The sequence below is a fragment of the Pungitius pungitius genome, chromosome 9, assembly GCF_949316345.1.
Source record: "Pungitius pungitius chromosome 9, fPunPun2.1, whole genome shotgun sequence".
NCBI classification, from domain to species: domain Eukaryota; kingdom Metazoa; phylum Chordata; class Actinopteri; order Perciformes; family Gasterosteidae; genus Pungitius; species Pungitius pungitius.
Window position 1 is genome coordinate 5,348,557 of NC_084908.1, and position 19,719 is coordinate 5,368,275.

The 19,719-nt window shown below is 47.3% G+C and overlaps 1 protein-coding gene across 3 annotated transcripts in view; it reads left to right on the top strand.

Annotated features, from left to right (window-relative positions):
* Window positions 1-19,719, top strand: part of klhl5 (kelch-like family member 5) — a 37,733-nt gene that overhangs the window by 14,838 nt on the left and 3,176 nt on the right. The window contains exons 1-12 of one of the 3 annotated variants that reach the window (XM_037471740.2): window positions 1,070-1,996; window positions 6,263-6,451; window positions 10,628-10,764; window positions 10,961-11,157; window positions 12,149-12,361; window positions 15,146-15,332; window positions 15,816-16,040; window positions 16,376-16,451; window positions 16,971-17,057; window positions 18,152-18,226; window positions 18,510-18,647; window positions 18,890-19,061. In XM_037471740.2, coding sequence (XP_037327637.2) covers window positions 1,275-1,996; window positions 6,263-6,451; window positions 10,628-10,764; window positions 10,961-11,157; window positions 12,149-12,361; window positions 15,146-15,332; window positions 15,816-16,040; window positions 16,376-16,451; window positions 16,971-17,057; window positions 18,152-18,226; window positions 18,510-18,647; window positions 18,890-19,061 — 2,418 coding nt within the window. In that variant the 5' untranslated portion in view covers window positions 1,070-1,274. Of the gene's footprint in view, window positions 1-1,069; window positions 1,997-6,262; window positions 6,452-10,627; window positions 10,765-10,960; window positions 11,158-12,148; window positions 12,362-15,145; window positions 15,333-15,815; window positions 16,041-16,375; window positions 16,452-16,970; window positions 17,058-18,151; window positions 18,227-18,509; window positions 18,648-18,889; window positions 19,062-19,719 lie in introns of those variants that run through there. The other 2 variants (XM_037471741.2, XM_037471742.2) reach the window with 2 other exon arrangements.

A 19,719-nucleotide genomic window follows, 5' to 3' on the forward strand; every position in this document is an offset into this window, starting at 1 on the left:
CTCCTGTTTGATGGGACTCCTCGGAGAAACACACTGCCTCCCCGAGCCATGGCTCGGGCCCTGTCGCGGTGGTCCTTGAAGGGGTTACTGGGAAAGGTGAGGAGGGTTCTGGCTGGCTGTTCTGCCCGATTGGTGCCACGGGCTTCTGTATGGAGGATGGCTCCCTCGGGACCGGCTCCCAAATGATCGGCATGTCTATGAATAGCTGCTGCATTGCAGATGGATGGAAGAGAGGGAAGGAGAAGGAACAGAAGGAAAGGAAGTGTAATGGGTGAGTAAATAGTTTGTGGGGAAACCAAGAGGGGAATAAGGTGTGTGTGTGTGTGTGTGTGTGTATGTGTGCCCATTTGGAGGCGTAATGGCCGTTTTTCACCTCAACCAACCAATTGACGGTTCAGCTCATGCTGTCAGGTTTCTGAACAACGTGACATCGTTAGGGGGCAACAAAACAGAGACTTACGCAGAAGTTGGACATGAGGAAGATGACCTCGTTGTGATCACCATTCATCAAAACCTCGTTGTGATGCGTGCATGCATAAGCCTGTACACGGCCATCAGGATCCACCCTTTGATGGGGGGGGGGGGACGTTGTATTCATTTTTACTTGTGACTTGTATCCTAACGTCAACGAAATCTGGTATAAACCTAAACCCATCTCCATTAAAGTCTTGATCCAAACCCCTAAGAAAATACTAGAATTCCCAAACCCAAGGACACTCAATTTACAAAGGTATGTAGAGAAAAAACAACAGCAAAGCTTCACATTGGCTAAACTGGGTGCAGAGAATGTTCACGACGTTAGGAATTCATCGAATTCATCATTAAGTGTTTTGGGAGAAATAATATTTACGTGTTCCATTAGTTCTGAGATGCTGTTGCACAGTTGTTGGACAAAACTAGAAATTTGAAGTCTGGCTTTATAGAATGAGGTATTTTACCCTATTTTACATTTGAAATACTTTGTTTCAGCTCCATAAAAAACATTGAGGCACACAGAGAAATGTCTTCCCGAGTGGACAGTTGCCAAACCAATGGTTCCATCTCTCTAATAGCCTGTTATGGATTGATTGTCTGGCTGATGGTGATGATGATGATGATGATGATGCCTCTCTGCTACCGAATGCCTGTGGCTTGCACTGGCAGAAATGTCACATTAATTTGTCCCCGTAGCAAATGTTTGTGGTTCGGTTTGTGCATGAGAGAGCTTTTGGCACTGACGTTCCAACTCTGGGTGGACGTCTCTCTCCCTCTCCCTCTCCCTGTTCATATACTGGATGTTGCGCGCACTACATTCAGTCGCGGTTGACGGCGCGCTCTGCTGCACGGCAGTGTACCGTTTAGACGGCGGAGCGCCACGGGCTCTCCCACGCCATTTCCTCGTGCCGAGCCCTGGAATGTCGAGCAGCGGCTCGGGCTCTTCCTCGCGGAAGGAGTTCGATGTGAAGCAGATCCTCAGGATCCGATGGAGGTGGTTCGGTCACCCCGCGGTCCCTCCGCCTCACTCCCCGCCGATAGGAGACTACTTCGCCGGGCGGAGAGCGGGCAGCAGCTGCGGAGACGGGGCATCAGTCAGCGGCTGTGACGATCCCAAATCCGCCAGCGCGACCCCCGGGGCCGGAGGGCACAGCGGGCTGGTGGCCAGCGGCAGCGCCGGGTCGAACCTGTGTAACGGAAGCAACAGAAAGTTTGCTGATCCGACGGGAAACCGGGGCGGACCGGGGGCAGCAGCGGGAGCGACGGGGAGCTCCTGCACCCGCTCCGTCAGTCAGCCGGAGTGCAGGAGCCCCGCCGCGGCGCTCACGTGGATCTCCCCGCCACCTCACCGTCGTTCCCGACCCGTGACGGGCATGGAGCCCCCCGGGGAGGCTCCGGTCCCCCCGCTGGGACCTGAGCCAGCCGCTCGTGTCGGGGAGGGAGAGGAGGCGGCGGCGGCGGCGGCACCAGCCGCATCGGGCACCGATGACCCCCAGCAGGAAACTGACTCCAGCTCGTGCAGGTAGTAGACGGGGGGGGGGACACAAACAAAAAGTTACATTGAATTTTTGCACCGAATAAAGTCAGGGAAATTTGCAGAACACAATCGCGTTTAAAGTCAGAGGAATTGTACGGGAAAGATTAGATGGTTACAGAAAAATGGGACTTAAAGTACGTTGTGTAAATGTGTAAATGCTCTCACTTAATAAAGATGCATGGGGGCTTTACTAAGAAATGGCCTGTCGATGCACATTTGCAGGGCCACTGATTAGAATGCATACAGACAGAAAGATGGAGCAAGAAAATGATGGTTTGAGGACATTTGGGACGGCATGTGGTCCACTGATTTCTCCCCTCAACCTCCAAATGAGGCTCCTTTACCCAGACGGCGGGTAAAGGAGGACACAAACGCACCCTCTTTACAACATGGGACATTCCGAGTCAAAATAACAAGGGCTGAGCTCCGCGTGCAGCCACATCTGCACTTGACTTTTATATATTTTTGTCTTCAGTGTCTTATACCCGTTTAGCTTTGGTTACTCATTGCTCGTGTGCATGTTCGTGTGCACATGCACGGATGGTCTGTGTTGCACGGGTGTGGCGAATCGGGGGCGAATTGGGATGTGGAACAGTGTTTAATTAATGGTTGCCGTGGATACAGCAAAACACAACAATTAGGCCATCATAAGCCCCTCCCAGCAGGCACGTGCACAGACATTAGTTTAGCTCAAAACTAAAACAAAAGCAAAACGATTCATGAAATTAATAATAAATAAATAAATAAAGAGTAGAATCTTTTTAAGCAGTAAGGAACGAGAGGCTGTACTTTATCATTAATAATGTTACAGTGGGAGGGTGTTGTTACTATAAATAGGAAGTAAATAGCTGCATTTGAGCAGAAAGTAGTTGTAGCCACAATACGTTGTGTATTGCATTTCCGTAGCCTAGAGAAAATAGTCCCTGTACGTTCACATCACTCATGAAAAGGTGCCCTAAGGTGGTTACGAAAGCTTGCATCACCCAAAACCAAAATAAGAGTGACTGATTTCTATAAAGCTGACCACACATTTCTTTTTACTGTTTTTAGTTGAAGCATAAGCATTACACTAATAATATATCACACTGTCATGTAGCTCAATTTTCATTTCAGTAATTAAATTAAATTCAACAAAACTAGTGAACTTTTCTCCTTTGTCAAACAGTAAAACTGCCTTTAAATTCTCTGCCGATCTGTATCTCTCTCCCTCCCTCTCTTCATTAAACATGACAAACGTCTGTAAACAGCTCGACGAGGCTTTGACACCACGGATTTCGGGTGTTGTTTTGTTTGTTGATCGTTGTTGGAAACATCAGACCAGTTGCAACGTAATGTTTTCATCGGCGCAAATGTTGTGGTTGATTCATCATCCGACCCGTTCTATCAGGTGACTGATGCTGCAGCCGTTTGGCCTGGCGCTCAGCGAGGGAGGGGCGGGGCCCCGTGAGCGCAGTGGAGCATGTTGGGGGGGGGAAATTCTCAGAAGAACTCAAATAAATGCCCCGTCAGATATCAAAACACATTTGGTGGGAATTGATGACAGAGAGAGTCATTTTATTCTTAAATATTGATGAATGAAGAAAAAATTGGGCTCCAGCAGAAGGGGCACTTTTCTTATTCAGGGCGAAAACGGCAGGAGGAAATATTGAATAGGATGAAGTAAAGGGAGAAAGACAGTGTGTGTGTGTGTGTGTGTGTGTGTGTGTGTGTGTGTGTGTGTGTGTGTGTGTGTGTGTGTGTGTGTGTGTGTGTGTGTATACATGTTTACTACGCTGGCATAATGATGCATCTGAAAGCCTCCAATTATTCTCTGTGTTCCCAAGACCCACATCAGAGCATATGACTCCTATTGTAGGACACGCGCATGCACACACTCACATTTTTCAAAAACAGCTTTCAGTAGGAGCCAGGGCAGAAAAAAAGATCTGATACGCTTCCATTCAACACCCCATTTTCATCTCAAATTTCAGATTGTGCGAGCATGTAAGAGAAAAATGTTTAAAAAAAATAGTTATTGTTATGCAAGACTCAATTTCACATCTTCAGGGATGATGGGAGTCCAGCAGTGCTCACACAGAAAATGACTCCTGCTTAATGGTGACACACACACACACACACACACAGCAGACTCAATATCATAGGCCAAAACAAAATGATGATGTAACCTGCATGGAACCGGAGTATGTATTGTGCATGGATGTAGTCTCTTCTGGACTATGTTCGAGTTGCCATACCAACCCAGAGATTGAGGCTGCGGCGTACATGTGCTGCTCTGTGCATCTATGTTTCTTTGAATGCAGTCCATCCCCTCCCTCTGAGAGTCCCTGCATGTGTACAGTATGATACTCCAAGAACACAAGTGGCTGGCTCCCAAGTGGTATCATGGGAAGCAACGCATGCTGAATCCCAGAATGGCTGAAAGGCTCGACTCCGCTGATCCACGCCTTTCTCTTTTTACTCTCTCACCCCCGGCCAGCTCCCCCCTTTTAATCCTGGTGTGCCTCCTCTCTCTCTCTCTCTCTCTCTCTCCTTCCATCCCGTGTTCGCTTCTGCCCAACCTTGTCCATTCATTTGCCCTCTCCCTCCCTTTTCTCGTGTGTTGGAGAGAACAAATGTGTTTGCATGTGTTTCATTGGGGGGGGGGTTCACATGTGAGCAGGCAGGCCCTGCGGTGGCTGTGTGATCGCGTCGTACATCAGCCTCACGGAGCCAAGTTTAATTTGCATTAGCCGCTAGCCTTCAGGCTGATCATGCTGGATAGTTGATCACATGGGAGTGTGCGTGAGAGAGGCAGGGAGAAAGAGATTGAATGAAAGTGGTGTGAGTGTCCTTGCCTGGTGCAGAGGTTTAAAAAAATCTGGCCGCATGGTGTTGATTCGCTCCAGACACACTCTGTCTGTCTCCTCTCTCTCTCTGTGTGTTGAGTGCCTGCCAGGCTCAATTAAGGGAACTGGAAGGCAACGTTCCCCTACTTCAAAGTCTTCTCCTCTGGCAGTATTTAGCCAGGCCATTTGCACACACACAGACACACACACACAGAAAGCTAGCCTTTAGGGGTAGAGAAGGAGAAAAAGAGAGATGATAGCACTATGTGATGTGGTGGAACAAAGTGAGTGAGTGATGGATGAGATTACATATAAGAGTGAGGAGGGTAGATATATGTGGAGGACAGAGGCCCCCTGTTGTAGCACATCAGCAGCATACACGCAAACAAGAATGGATACGCAAATACACACACTGAAGGCCGTGGTCACCTTCATTTTGTGGTGTTTATTCTCCGGTCTCAGTGTTTTATTACTCTGGTAAAATTAGAGACTGAAAACAGAAAACCTTTTATGTTGCACAAAAAACAAAATGAGGACACTCTTGAGATACACAAAGAATGATATCCGATTGATCATCCTGTTAAAGACCATTTAGTATTTGCAATCATGTAGAAAAGGCGCATTTTCCACGGCTCTCCAAGGACTTGGGTGTCTGTCTATTGCACACTGAATGCACACACCCACACACACATTCTCCCACATCCCTTAAAGATGATTTCTCTTTGGCTGAGTTGAAAGGATAGCATCTCTGGGGTATCACTTGATTTATCTCTTCATGCTTTAGGGCCAGTCCGGACAATTCTGCTGCTAAATTAAAAATGGAAGTGTGGCCCTGCCTGTCGTAAATGAAATGCCCGTTTTGGGAGCCATGCCCCGTGACTGCTGATGTACTCCGGCGTTTGTCTTTTGACGACGCGCCCCGGCTCAAACCCAATCGCCTCAGACAGGGAAGAATAAGACGTAACCGTGGCCTGCAGCTGCTCCACCAGGGAATTAAATGTAGAGGCACTCCTGGGCCAAAGCCCTGCCTCACTTCTCCTGTTGTTGGTATAGAAACAAGGAAACCGGCTGCCATTAGGGAGCAGACTAATTCACTGCACCTCCGATGGGCTCGGCTCCCACAGCTATTTAATTGGCAGCTTCTCTTTTAAGTGGGCTAAATTTATCTGGCCATTTACGCCTAGCAATTGGACCATTACGGAGCATTTGCACGCTGCTGGCGACATACAGCAACCCTGTAGAGAAGCGAGGGAGGGAAGGGAGCGAAGGAATGAGGGAATAAAGATGTGACACAGAGCAGCTGGTGTCACCCTCTCTGCACATCTGCATTGTTTGTTTCGACGCTCAAAGCATCTGTCTCCTTCTCTTTGTGTCTTTGTGTGTGTGTGTGTGTGTGTGTCTGTGTGAACGCCTGTCACTGCGGCAGGACGTCTAACAGCAGCGCCACGCTGTCCTCGTGCGTGTCGCTGGAGCCATGCGCGTGTCCAGAGGAGTGCACGTTCACCGCTCTGTCCCACGCCGACATCACCTTCCGCAAGATGGAGGGCTACCTGAGGTCCCGGCAGCTGTGTGACGTGGTTCTGGTGGTGGGAGACAGGCGGATACCTGCACACCGGTAGGGGCAAAGACACCGTTAATATGTCACACAAAATGTCTACGGCACACGTGGAAATAGATGTACGCCATCGCACCAGCGACTGAAGGTCAAATGTCTTCACAGAATCCCTTATGTTTTTAAGATCAATTAGGTCAGTGTTTTTTAAATCAAAAATCAACATCATGTATTTTAATTTTGGCATTCAATTTACAATGATTTTAAAAAACGGAATCATCCGAACCTCACAGATTCTACAAGTCAATGTTGGCCAGTATTTGACTGCTAAATGACAATTGATTCATTCATTTGTCAAAATTGTCCTTAATTGATTTTCCTAATTATTTAACTGCTCATGTTAACAATATACATGATGAATGTTCCTCACACACGTAAAACAAACTCTGTGTTAATGTAGCATTAATCCAATCCAACAGAAGCATTTTTTTGCATCACTTTTGCATACTTGATCAACGAGATACTTCCGAATGAAAAAACACTCGCACGCTGTTGTGGGCAACTGTGGCTCAGTGGAAGAGTGGGTCGTCTGGCGGCGGCCGTCTGCTCTGAGACCTGCAGGCTGGGCCATGAATGTGGGACCGGGTATGAATGAATAGCCTCTGCCATCAGTGTATGACTGGGAGTGAATGGGGGAATAATGAAATGGTACATTTACATGTAACATAAATCCATCTGTACCATTAAAATGTGTACTGTACACATTATGTACACAAGCATTAGGATTTTATTCTTGGGGCGTAGTGATGGCACATTTAACACATGCCTGTACACATGTGCACCCACACGTGATGACACATGCTGCTCACACAGGATATTGTTTGGAAAGTAATCTTCACATGCATCAGAAACCTCTCCCAACAAGTCCCTTTTGTGTAGTTCCTCTGTATCGCACACAGTCATCTGAGCCGCTGAATCATGCATCAAATATACACACACAAACACACACATGCCTGTCCCCCACCACATAGCCCTCCTCTACGCTGCCTCGCTGGGCATGTGGCCACGGGTGCAGCAGCAGGGTCCATCTGCACATGGGAGACCCAGAAGAGCCGTCCACCACCAGCAGAAAGCCTCCTTTTCTCCGCCCGCCTTTCCTCACTTGATGTAGTAACCCGGGGCACAGATGGTGACAAACAAAAGACCCCGCTGTATGGGAACCCGAATGGTGCCTGTGAAAGAGTGTGTTGGCATTTGAAGCTGTGTGTGTGTGTGTGTGTGTGTGTGTGTGTGTTTGTTTGTGTGCAAGCAAGGGGGTGGGAGTGAGCTGTTGGAAAGTGGGTGTTTTGGTTTGCAATTGATTTATTGCATGTGTAGGATAAAAACGCTTTTCTGGGAACAAAACATCCACCCTCTTTCTTTGGTTTGTAAGTACACACACAACAAGGACACTTATGTTGTGTGTAGTTGCACACGTTTGTGTGGAGTGTGCTGAAAGTAGCGTTATTTGAGCAACACTCAATCTCTATATGCACTTTAAATAAGTAGAGCACAGTTGTAGTGTTTGTTTCTGGGCCAGTATCGTATACAAATACATTATAGTGCAAAAGCTATTTTTGTACCTCTGAGTGGCTCTCCACTGATTTTAGACGACATACATTTAGTTCAGAAACCTCTGAAGTTCCACTAAGCCTCATGGCACTGTGCTGATTTGAGCTGAATGCCAACATGCTCGCAACGCAATGCTAGCGGTTAGCCATCTAAGTTTAGCATGTTAGCATGGAAACATTGGCTGTTTATCACTGCACATAAAGTGCAGCTGAGGTACATGAGGATATCATTAGATATAGCTGGTATTTTGGTCACTAGACAATGTCAATTCAGTTGTATTCATACCGCAAATCACACATTGAGCTCAGGAGGGTTTATGATCCATCTGTCCTCAGACCCTCGATAAGGGTGAGGGAAAAACCCCCCTCAAAATGGAAGGAACTTAAATTCCTGAACAAATTGAACGGCTAAAAAGTAATTAAGCAGTCATTACAATTCTCCCTGATTGATAAGCGGAAACTTTGACCTGCTGGTGACGTTAAAAGTCTAAAGAGAACATATCAGGTATCTTTTATTTAGAAGCACGTGTGGAGGTAGAAGAGTAGAGTAAGTTGTTCTCAGCGAGCCCCCTCAAACACAAACACATACAGAGTTGGGTTTCCGAGCTCGGCCTCCTCTTTCCTGCCTCCAGCTCGTCTGTTTCCTGCTCTCTTTCAGTCTCCTCTTTGCTCTTTCCATTACGGAGTGACACACTGCCTGCCATGTCTGTGTCTTCTGCCAGGTGCATCTCTGTGTAAATAACCCGGCGCTGTATAGAGCTGGTGTCGCTGACAGGAAGTCACACAGAGACCCACATGAAAAATTAAGTTAAAATACTGTGTGTGTGTGTGTGTGTCAGAGAGAGGGAGAGAAACACATAAGAAAGAGATACCCGTCTGGAATACTGGCAGAGCAACTTCCTGCTGACTATGCGTTTGTTTTGACAACTTTGTCAGTAAAAGTGATGCGCACACACACACACACACACACACACACACACAACACTCTGCTTCAGGCTATCTATCATGGTCACACTGTCACACTTGGTGAAGACATTATACACATGTGCATGACACATACCCACCGACACACACACACACTCGTCTGTTGACCTTGAAGTCAGAAACCGCACAGAACCGAGGATCAGCAGACACCATTGACCCGTGTAAACATTGGTTCCCGTGGCTGTCATAGATAGATCTTTGATGTAAGCATTGTCCTCGTCAGTTGACTCCTCACCGGCAGTGTTCAGGACATGAAGCATGAGGAGGAGTGCTTTATGTACCGCTGTCACTTGGAGTCCATCAGACAGGAAATTTGCATTCAATATTTAATAAGGTGTACTTTTATAATTCCTTGACATTTAAGTGTCCATGTTTGGGCTCAACGGAACGGTGACATGAAAGGGTAATGGATTTTGCGGCGAGGAATTAATTAACTGTCCCTTTTCAAAATGACCTTAGATAATTCCTTTCTGTCCTTCCCCTGGCTCGCTCTCCATTATGCCATATATCTTCTCTCTCAGCCAATACATTTCACATTGACCTTACGTTTTTACTCCACTGACCATGAGCTGAATTGACGAATGCAGTGAGCGGTGGCGTGCGTTTCAAAGGGCATCCGCCAGCCATGTGTATGTAAAGAAATTAAGAGAATAGAAAGAACACTTAACCATCTGAGCCCTTTTTCCTCAATGTGCTCATTATGTACACACATCTGGAGATGCCTCAGGCCCACGCCATGCCGCTGTTTGCACAGTTCTCTTCTACGTCTATTCAGAGAAGAAGTATGGGAGGATATTGCAATTGGGAGGGATATATATATATATATATTAAACTAGACTAAACAGCACTCATTGCTCTACCACCATCTCTCATACACTTACCGTCAGACGGTCCTTGTATCAGGTTTATACCTCTTGTGACCTTCAGTCACTCGAGTGGCGTGGACGTGCTAGCAGAGCTTTGGGATCCGGCAGGAGCGGGCAGTTTTAACTTTGAAGCAGTCAAAAGATGAACTGTGGTTTCTGGGATTTTGCCAGGGTTAACCGAGGAGGGTGGAGTCAACAGATGGAGAAGATGAACAGGCCATGAACTGCTCGCCAAGCTGACCAGTCTGCTCTGAGCTGTAAATGCAAAATAAACAAAGGAAATATAAACACTGGACCAATTTGTTGCTGATGCAGCACTGTACACCCCGTAAAGAATCCTTTATGATCACAGTTTCATGGGATATCACGCTTATATGACTCTTTTAAATATGGTGGTAACGGCACACATTGTCATACAGACTCCCCTCAAACTAATTCATGAACAGCGACGGGTTCATAATTGACCAATCAGGGAGTGAGCCTAACGCTGGATTGTCAAATTTGAATTTGTTGGTACCCAAGTTGTGATGTTAAAGAGAGGTGATGGGGAAGGACTCATACTGATGCCTTTATTGTGAGCCGCATTTGTGTCAACTGCCAATCTACTGGTGCGGTATATCACCAGGGTGACGACGTAGTGCGTTAGCCTGCGTCCTTTGCAGGCCTCTGTGATCTGGATCTTTTCTCCGTCAGCCCGGACAGCTTGAAGTGCCCCGTTCCTCCACCACGGCTGTCTCCCGCTCTCTGACCGATGCCCCATCCTCTCTCCACACACTCAGGCTGGTGCTCTCATCCGTGTCCGACTACTTTGCGGCCATGTTCACCAGCGACGTGAGGGAGGCCAAGCAGGACGAGGTGAAGATGGAAGGAGTGGACCCCGATGCGTTGTGGGTTCTGGTGCAGTATGCATATACAGGTATGCAAACACACAGATGATCGCCACACTGATGCTAGATAAATGAATTCATTTTGGTCTCAGGACTCATGAGCAGTCTGTGTCACTATTGTTCTCCATACTCATAGAACCATACATAGTTCATTTATCTTAGACACTTATTCAGTGCTTTCTTCTGAGTGGTCTTCCATCCGTCTGCCCCGTGTGTTTGTTCCAGGCCGGCTGGATTTGAGGGAGGACACCATTGAGTCCCTGCTGTCGGCCTCCTGCCTGCTGCAGCTGTCCTCGGTGGTTCAGGCTTGCTGCTCCTTCCTCATGAAGCAGCTCCACCCGTCCAACTGTCTGGGCATCCGCTCCTATGCCGACGCTCAGGGCTGCAGTGACCTGCAGCGGGCCGCGCACGCCCACACCATGGTTGGTCTCAGGGACAGTCCACCTTTGTATAGAAACACAAATGAAACGGCATGTTGGGGAAACCATGATCTAAACGCGATGATGTTGATATGTTGATACAGGTAGACCACGGGAGATTTTGACAATCATGTGATTAGGTTAAGAACAATAAACAGGCTTCTTTCACAGCGCTCCTTAATGTTATCATCAGTAACAAATTGGTTCCTTATCCTCAGCGCCCGCCGCACGGTATGATCGGCACAATGGCTGTTTTCAGCACAGGGTTGCTATGGTGACCGTGAAATAGCTTTTCCATTGGCTTGATTACTCTTTTTTTTTTTCTTGTCTTCTCTCCTGTTAGCGTGCCCTCCTTCCCACCTCGCCTCCCTCCGTGCCTCTGTCTCTTACAGTCCTGCCACTCTTCTCTTTCCTCCTTCTCTCTCAAGGGGATTGTTGTTGAACTTTAATCTGCGGTAATTATGTAGTGGAGGTGGCTTTATTTGGGTGGGACTGTGAATGTGTGATTGAGACACACTTATTCACTTAAATACATACACATGTAATGTGTCTAAACAGATTATTTAATTCTCATTTCGATAATTAATCATTTAAGACGACTTGTTCAAGTATCTTTCTGAAAGTTGTATATTTGGGACTACAAGGTTTTTTTATTTATCTGCAGATAATTAGATACGAGATATGGTTTGTTGGGCTGTGCTCTTCACCTCTCCAGCGACTTCCCTTTCTTATATAACTTTATCATTCCAACCTTCTCTCATCCTGCCCTTTTGTCTTCAGCTCTTCATTTATCTTCCACTGACCTTTCTCGTGCCCTCATTTCCTTCCTTTTTTTGCTCTTGTTGCCTCCTTCCAACCTCTTGATCCGTTTCATTTTTTCACTCATATCTTCCTCATTTTTTGTGTCCTTCATTGCGTTTTGTTATCCGCAGCTCGTATTTCTAGAAGGACGTTCCCTACTTTTGTAACTACTTCATCGCCCCCTGTCCACCAGGAGCACTTCTTAGAGGTGGTGGGAGGCCAGGAGTTCCTGTTGCTCCCAGAGGAGGAGATGGAGAGGCTCATCACGTCGGATGATGTCAACGTGCCAGACGAGGAGACCATGGTGACGTCTTTGCTGACGTGGGTTCGCCATGATGCCGCCACGCGACAGCGACACCTGCCCTTGCTGCTGGCTCACATCCGACTGCCTCTGCTCCACCCACAGGTGAGCGCTGCATAGTATCACACTGTTGTGACTGACTTTCTCAAAGCAGCCACAATCCTTATGTTTTTAATGGCAATACATCTGATAAGAGGTAGCTCCTAATGACGAACCTAAGGAGAGATCTGCAGCTCTACGGAGCTTCACAGAAGGGTTCAGCTCCTGTTAAGCTGTCCGGACATCAAGGTCATGAGAGTGTGAGACAGCTCTGACAGGCCGGTGTACGCTAACTGGCCTGCACTAGATGATAGACGGGCGCAGTTAACAACTAGCTGGCAAACATGGTGGAGCGTATTTCCCTCAGCAGATGGAAGGGACCAAAACCGCAGCTCAAACCTATTGAATATTGGACTTCAGGTGGACACGAACATGACTCGAGAGATGACAATGTCGCTCTCTTCCTCGCAAAACCTACTGTACCTCCTTCTGGCTCCCGTCCCACTCTCTGTCTCAATCCTCTTTGTGCAATTAGTGGGACCTGAATGATTCCGATTGGTGTAGATCTCCCCCGCTGTGTGGAAGTGGGCGCATGTGTCTCCTCCTCTGTCCTCTTCCCAGTTAGTGTGATGCTCAAAGTTTATATTCAGGCAAGAGCCTCAGGGCGTCGAATGCACACGCACCCACACACGCGCGTCTTAAACCTTAATTAAGTGTGATATCTCTCCTAACTGAAGCTAAATTATCTGTTCTCTTCATCTCCCTCAACAGCCGTTTCCCCTACAATTTATAAAGGAGCTGTGGAGATAAATCTCCCCCCGTGCCACCCCAACCCCCCCCACCCTCCTCTTCTCATCTTCCCCGCCTGCGTCTGTATATCTCCCATGTTTCAACTTGATGAGATACGGACACCTCAGATATACGACTTTGCCCCGGTCAGCTGGAATCCCAAGCAGCTGTAACATGTAATCAGGCGAGGAGATGGATGGCGTAGAGGCAGCGGCCCCCCCGGTACTAGAGAGAGCGCGGAAAGGCGCTCATAGAGCTGAGGACCTTTAGGAGTATATCACTGCCACCCCCACACTAAGCTGATAAACGGGTTAACATTCGGCGACCCAATGAGCCGTGACACACCAATAAACTGGCGCATAAACCTCACACAGACAGCTGATCGATGGTCATCAAGCAATTAGTCGGCTCTGCACCGAGGCCGCCGTGCGATGACTCATCAAAAGGACGCCAAGGATCCAAATGAAAACCTTTAATCCCTTTTCCTTATTTCCACTGTCACACAAACACCGACGCCTGCACACTTGATCCAATCTCACACGTGCGTCTGTAGGCCGTAAATTTCATTCCTCCGGGAAGCTGGAACCCCTGAATTATTTGGCACTATTGCTTGCAATAAAAACTAAGAGTTCTTTCACACCTGTAGGGCGGTTCTATTCACTGCGGTCCGTTCAGCCACCTTCTTACAACCCGACGGAGAGGAGTAACGTTACAACTTATACAGACTGTTGAGGTAACTCTAGACAGGACCCACCAGGGGAAATTAAATTAGGGATGATGCTTGAATGTTGAATGCTGTGTCATATTTACGTTCTTTGATTAATACAAAGAGTATACACATTATGGGTATAATTAGACTGCAAATTAAGGACAAAACGTAAGTCTTGTACAGCAAAGATTCAGTGTTTATTACTTTGGGATTCTTTTTTTAATGGACTCAGTTCAATTCAGAATACCTTTTCTATCAACCGTGAAAAATGCGATCGGTTGTTTGGTCTGCGCCAACGTTCCATCCAGCGCCTTCACACCAGCTGCAAATTGAGAACTGTTCATTTCCGGCGAGCCCAGCCCTGTAAATGCCTTCCACGCTACGCCGCTAACGACGACAGGGCTGATTCATAGTGGACCGTCCATGCAGGGAGAGAGAGAGAGAGAGAGAGAGGGAAGGACTACTTGCCCACTTCCCACTGTGAGACAAATAGAGGACAGAGAGGGGGAAGTGGAACGCCTGCAGGACTCGTCTTATCTCGCCCTCCGCATTCAATCCTTCACAACAGGATGGATAAATAGCACAGGAGAAGACAAACACGCTTTTCCATTCCTTGTCCTTCTTTATCACTCGTCCACTCCAATGACTCCCTGTGTGTTTGTGTGTTCCCCCTCGCGTGTAAGCTGCTTATCCATTTACCACGCTGGCTTTATGCGCTCCGCGTCGGGCCGGGGAAATGTTTTTTTTATTGAATGAACAAATTGAATTATTTGGGCCGAATCTTTCTTTTGCCGAATCTGTTCAGCACAGAGAAAAAAAAAGGTGGTGTTGGAAAAACCAAACAAAATGTGATGTTTTTTCAGCCCACTTTTATCAAATGTCGTTTATCATACTTGAAAGATTTCTAACCTTCACCCTGACTTCTCTTCAGCCAACACACACACTGCTTTCTATCTCTGAATCCTCAGTCACACACACACACACGCACCTGCAAACAAACACACACACACCAATCTAAATGTAAATCAGTAATTCTCGCCTTCAGGGATTCTTGCTACTCACTTCAAAGGCAATGAAGGATTGAAATGTTTTATACCTTAGACCCCAGCTGTGTGTGTGTGTGCGTGCGTGTGTGTGTGTGTGTAAAGACTAATGGCCCCTGGTCTCATCTAACCCATCGATCAATAAGAGAACGGCTTTGAAGCCACAATCAGCGATAACATCTTAACCCACACACGTGATACACATTTACCCCGTGTTTGTCCGACCTGCTTCTTGAAAGCAGTTGTCACATGTCCCTCGGGGTGTGTGTGTGTGTGTTCTCATGTGAGTGGTTTCCTGTGTCTCTGTAGTTCCTGGCAGACCTGGAGTCCAACCCTCTGCTGCGGGACAGCATGGAGTGCCAGCGACTGCTGATGGAGGGCATGAAGTATCACCTCTTGCCGCAGCGCCAGCCGCTGCTCCAGAGTCCGCGCACCCGGCCCCGCAAGGCCACCGTCGGGGCCATGTTCGCTGTGGGGGGAATGGACGCTACCAAAGGTGTGCACACACACACACACACACGACAAGTGAAATGTGTCTGTCTGTGGACGGATGAAGTTACCGCAACAGCTTTGAGGTTTTGTCACAAACCTTAAGTGTGTGTAGTTGAGATGGAAGTGAAGGCAGAGTTCAAAGGTGGATGTGGTCGGAGCGAGGGCGCAGGAAGAAGGGGGGTGTAGGATGTGGGGAAGCGACAAAAACACTTAAGTCAGTAAGTCTCTTTCAGCTTTTTTCATGATTCTCATCGTCACTTCACTTATGATGGAAATAATTACTCGCTGCAGCCCTAATGTCAGGATACTTTAACCAAAAGCAAATTCAAATATATTTTCCTGTTTGGTGGAATAACTATCCTCTATCTTGTAGTCATGTGACGCTCATGAACGGAGCTCATTGATCCATGCGTGTCACACGCAGGCCACCGTTAGGGAGCCGGATCAGTACGTCAGTGACCGTGTTCCCTCCGGTGTTCCTGTCCAGGTGCGACCAGTATCGAGCAGTACTGCCTGCGGCGGGACACGTGGAGGCAGGTGGCCACCATGAGTGGACGGAGGCTGCAGTTTGGTGTCGCTGTCCTCGACGGCCGTCTCTACGTGGTGGGCGGCCGAGATGGACTCAAGACCCTCAACGCTGTGGAGTGTTACAACCCTCACAGCAAGGCCTGGAGCGTCATGCCTCCCATGTCCACACACAGGCACGGCTTAGGTGAGCCCCCCCCGGGTGACTGCAAACAGGAATTACTATAAATAATAAGGATCCTTGCTCAAGAGCACTTTAACAGACAGTACAGTGTATCTTGTTTGAGGGACTGTGTCTCCCTCCACTGTCACAGTCACGATGACATCGTCTGATAAGGCCTGCAGGGCTGCTGCTCTGTTGTCGTTTTTAATAAATGTCTGCATGGATTGAACCACACATCTGGCCCCCCACAGATGTGTGTGCCGATAAGTCCCCGTAGTGTGGAGGTGTCAACATCCCGTTCTTTGGTCTTGGGTAAACTGCCATGATTTAATCGCGCCTGTGTGGTTGTGTTCTCGCAGGCGTCGCCGTCCTGGAGGCGCCCATGTACGCTGTAGGAGGACACGATGGCTGGAGCTACCTCAGCACAGTGGAAAGGTAAGTGGACACTCATTTACTCAAATTGTTTACAATGCACAGATCATTTCAGGACAGCGGGAAAGAGATTTTCAAAAAAACTGTTAAGAGCAGTGTCAGGTCAACCACTGATTGGTAAACAATTTATGATGACCACCATCCCAAATAAAGACAAATAATGGTTGTATATATGGGTGATGCTTCTGTCAGACAACTACTGTATACTATACAACATGTTCTGCTTGCCGTTACCCAAATCCAAACGAATGTAGTCCGGGTCATATTTTTCCATCACTTTCACTTTTAACGACGCAGGTTGTCTTCTCCAGCCCTTTTTTGCTTATTTCACGAATTCAATCCATTTCATACCTCAGTATCTGAGGGAACGCTGCAGTGACACACCATGTGTGTCTCTGTGTCATGATTGACCGGCATGGTGATGGTTGAACTGAACAGAAACTGTGCTGTATATTTAGATATTTGATTAGCCATGTTTTATTATGTGCAGGTTTGAGTGGTTGCTAACATACTTTCCACCAGGTGGGACCCCCAAGCTCGCCAGTGGAGCTTCGTTGCAAGTATGGCAACACCCAGAAGCACCGTGGGAGTAGCTGTACTCAACAGAAAGTAAGTCATCCTACGCATGATGATGATGATGATGATGATGATTGCTTCACACATGTATCCAGTTAAATCATACAATACCAGCACATGCACTGTTACTGTTACCTGCTTTTTGTTTGTTTAGGACCTTTGTTTTGTCGACATTTTGCTTTGGACATTTTGAGATTGGATGCTGAATGCACTTTGTGCATGTTGATTTGTACAAAAGCCTCAACCTAATTGACACTAATGCTTTGTTTCACTTTATGGCAGAAATGCCACAAAAATATCCTCACTTTACTTCATCAGAAGACAGTGTGTCATTATAGTGCACAACTGTACAATTAAAAATACTGCACCAGCCACTACAACCGGCATGAATCCAGATCAGTTTTGGTCACTGTGCGGTAAATGACGTGAGAACATTCATAGATCTCCACACACTCTGCTTCTTCAAAAACATCACAGTTAAAGTTATGTTACTGTAACCGCTTTGACCACACAATGCACTGCCGCATCAAACATTAATAGAAAAGATGACAAGACTCACAGGCACACACACACACACACACATGAAAAAGCACAGGTATGAACAGTGGGATTAGTAAACTTCTAGTCTTACATCTCGTCCCATTTCTCCTGCAAACGACAGTATGAGTGATAACTGCAATGAATTCTTCAGTGCCTCACAACGATGCTACACAGAAAGGCTTTTAAGATGCTAATTAATACAGAAACAACTGATTTGTACTTAGCATACCCGGCAGTATTGTGTGTGAGCGTGCCTTGTGTATTCTCTGGAATCCATTTGCCTGATGGTGCTCATTACTTGCTTGACTGCTTCTTTTTTCCTCGCCCTCCCAAATGTGTGCACGCACACAAACACGCACACACACACAAACACACACACACACTCTTAGTGACTCCTCTGTTTTTGATGCTCCCAAAAGTTCTGGCTGATCGACTTTGTCCTCAACGCCCTGTGAAACGGCGCACACATAAAAACACCCCTGGGCCACCTGCTCCGGTGTCCTTACATGTTGTGTGTCTGTGTGTCTCTGTGTGTGTGCGCGCGTGTGTTTGTCCAGAGAGTCATTGCCATATTCTGTCTTCCTCAGGCTGTATGCAGTTGGAGGTCGTGACGGATCTTCCTGCCTGCGTTCAGTGGAGTGTTTCGACCCCCACACCAACAGGTCAGAGACGTGGGACTTCATTTGAGGGGAATTAGATGCTGTGTTCTGTCTGCTCCAAAGGTTATTTACCCACAGATCAAAGGAGGCGGCTAAGCCTCTCGGGCTGATACATGTAGGGCACGCTCAGAAAGCTTCTGTCTAGGAAGTACATTCATTATGGTTCTCCACTAAAAGGGCTGCGGCAAGGTTCTTATTAGTCCCTTGAAAATATATATATATATATTTTTTTCAAGATAGAGAATGTTTTCCTCTTCTCCTTATAACTGATAACCTCCACCTACAGGTGGACCGGTTGTGCTCCCATGGCTAAAAGGCGTGGAGGTGTGGGCGTGGCCACGTGGCATGGCTTCCTCTACGCCATCGGAGGTCATGACGCTCCGGCCTCATCACTTGCATCTCGGCTAAGTGACTGTGTGGAAAGGTGTGTGTGTGTGTGTGTGTGTGTGTGTGTGTGTGTGTGTGTGTGTGTGAGAAATTCCTTGGAGTGAGATGTTCAATGATTTATGTTGCAAGATAATCACTTTTATTGGTTTCTTATCTTGGAAAGAAGAGGATAATAAGATGCTGAACTACGGGCCGTGTCCGTCACAGAATACCCTTTTGTCATTGTAATTTCTCACACTGGGTTTTGTGTGTGTGTGTGTGTGTTGCATCTTTGCACAGGTATGACCCTCAGACAGATGTGTGGACAGCAGTTGCCCCCATGAGCATCAGCAGAGACGCCGTAGGCGTTTGTCTCCTTGGCGACCGCCTTTACGCAGTGGGTGGTTATGACGGGCAGGTGTATCTCAACACTGTAGAAGCCTACGACCCTCAGACTAACGAGTGGACACAGGTACACAACCAAACACACACACAAAATGACAGTTGTGTGCAGTTTATATGCAAGGAAAGAGTCTATTGTAGTGTAGCACAAACACAAGCAGCAGATTCATATCCGTCCACTTAATGTACACAATGTACACGCATTGACTTCAGTTCAGTAAAAACAAGCCGTAAATGCCAATGTAAACCAATGAAATTGTTAAATCAACACACACAGTCACAGTTTGACCTTCCCCCAGGTCCTCTATTGTGCTTCTTGCCGGGGTTTTTTTCTCTGTTGCGAAAATGTTTTTTATGCCAATGCTGTCCTTGCCGCTGCAGAAGTAGGAGTAAAAAATGTTTAAATGTTGAACGATTTCACTCAGCTCAAGTCTATAACACTTCAATCTATACCTCATCTCCCGCACAGCCCGGAGGATTTCCGACCAAAGTTGTCAGAAATCTGCTATGTTGGAGACACGCACCATGCTGAGAACAAGAGCGGTGTAGACGGGCGGCTACAGAACCCGTAAAACGCTCCGGCTGACACAGAGGGACAGGGACAGACTGAGATGTGAGGACACGTGGAGACCGTTTAAACGTGCGCCCTGTTCAGCGTCACTCACAACAACAAACGTATTAATTAACAAGTGGACGAGTCGTGCTCACGGACATCCAGATGTTGATAT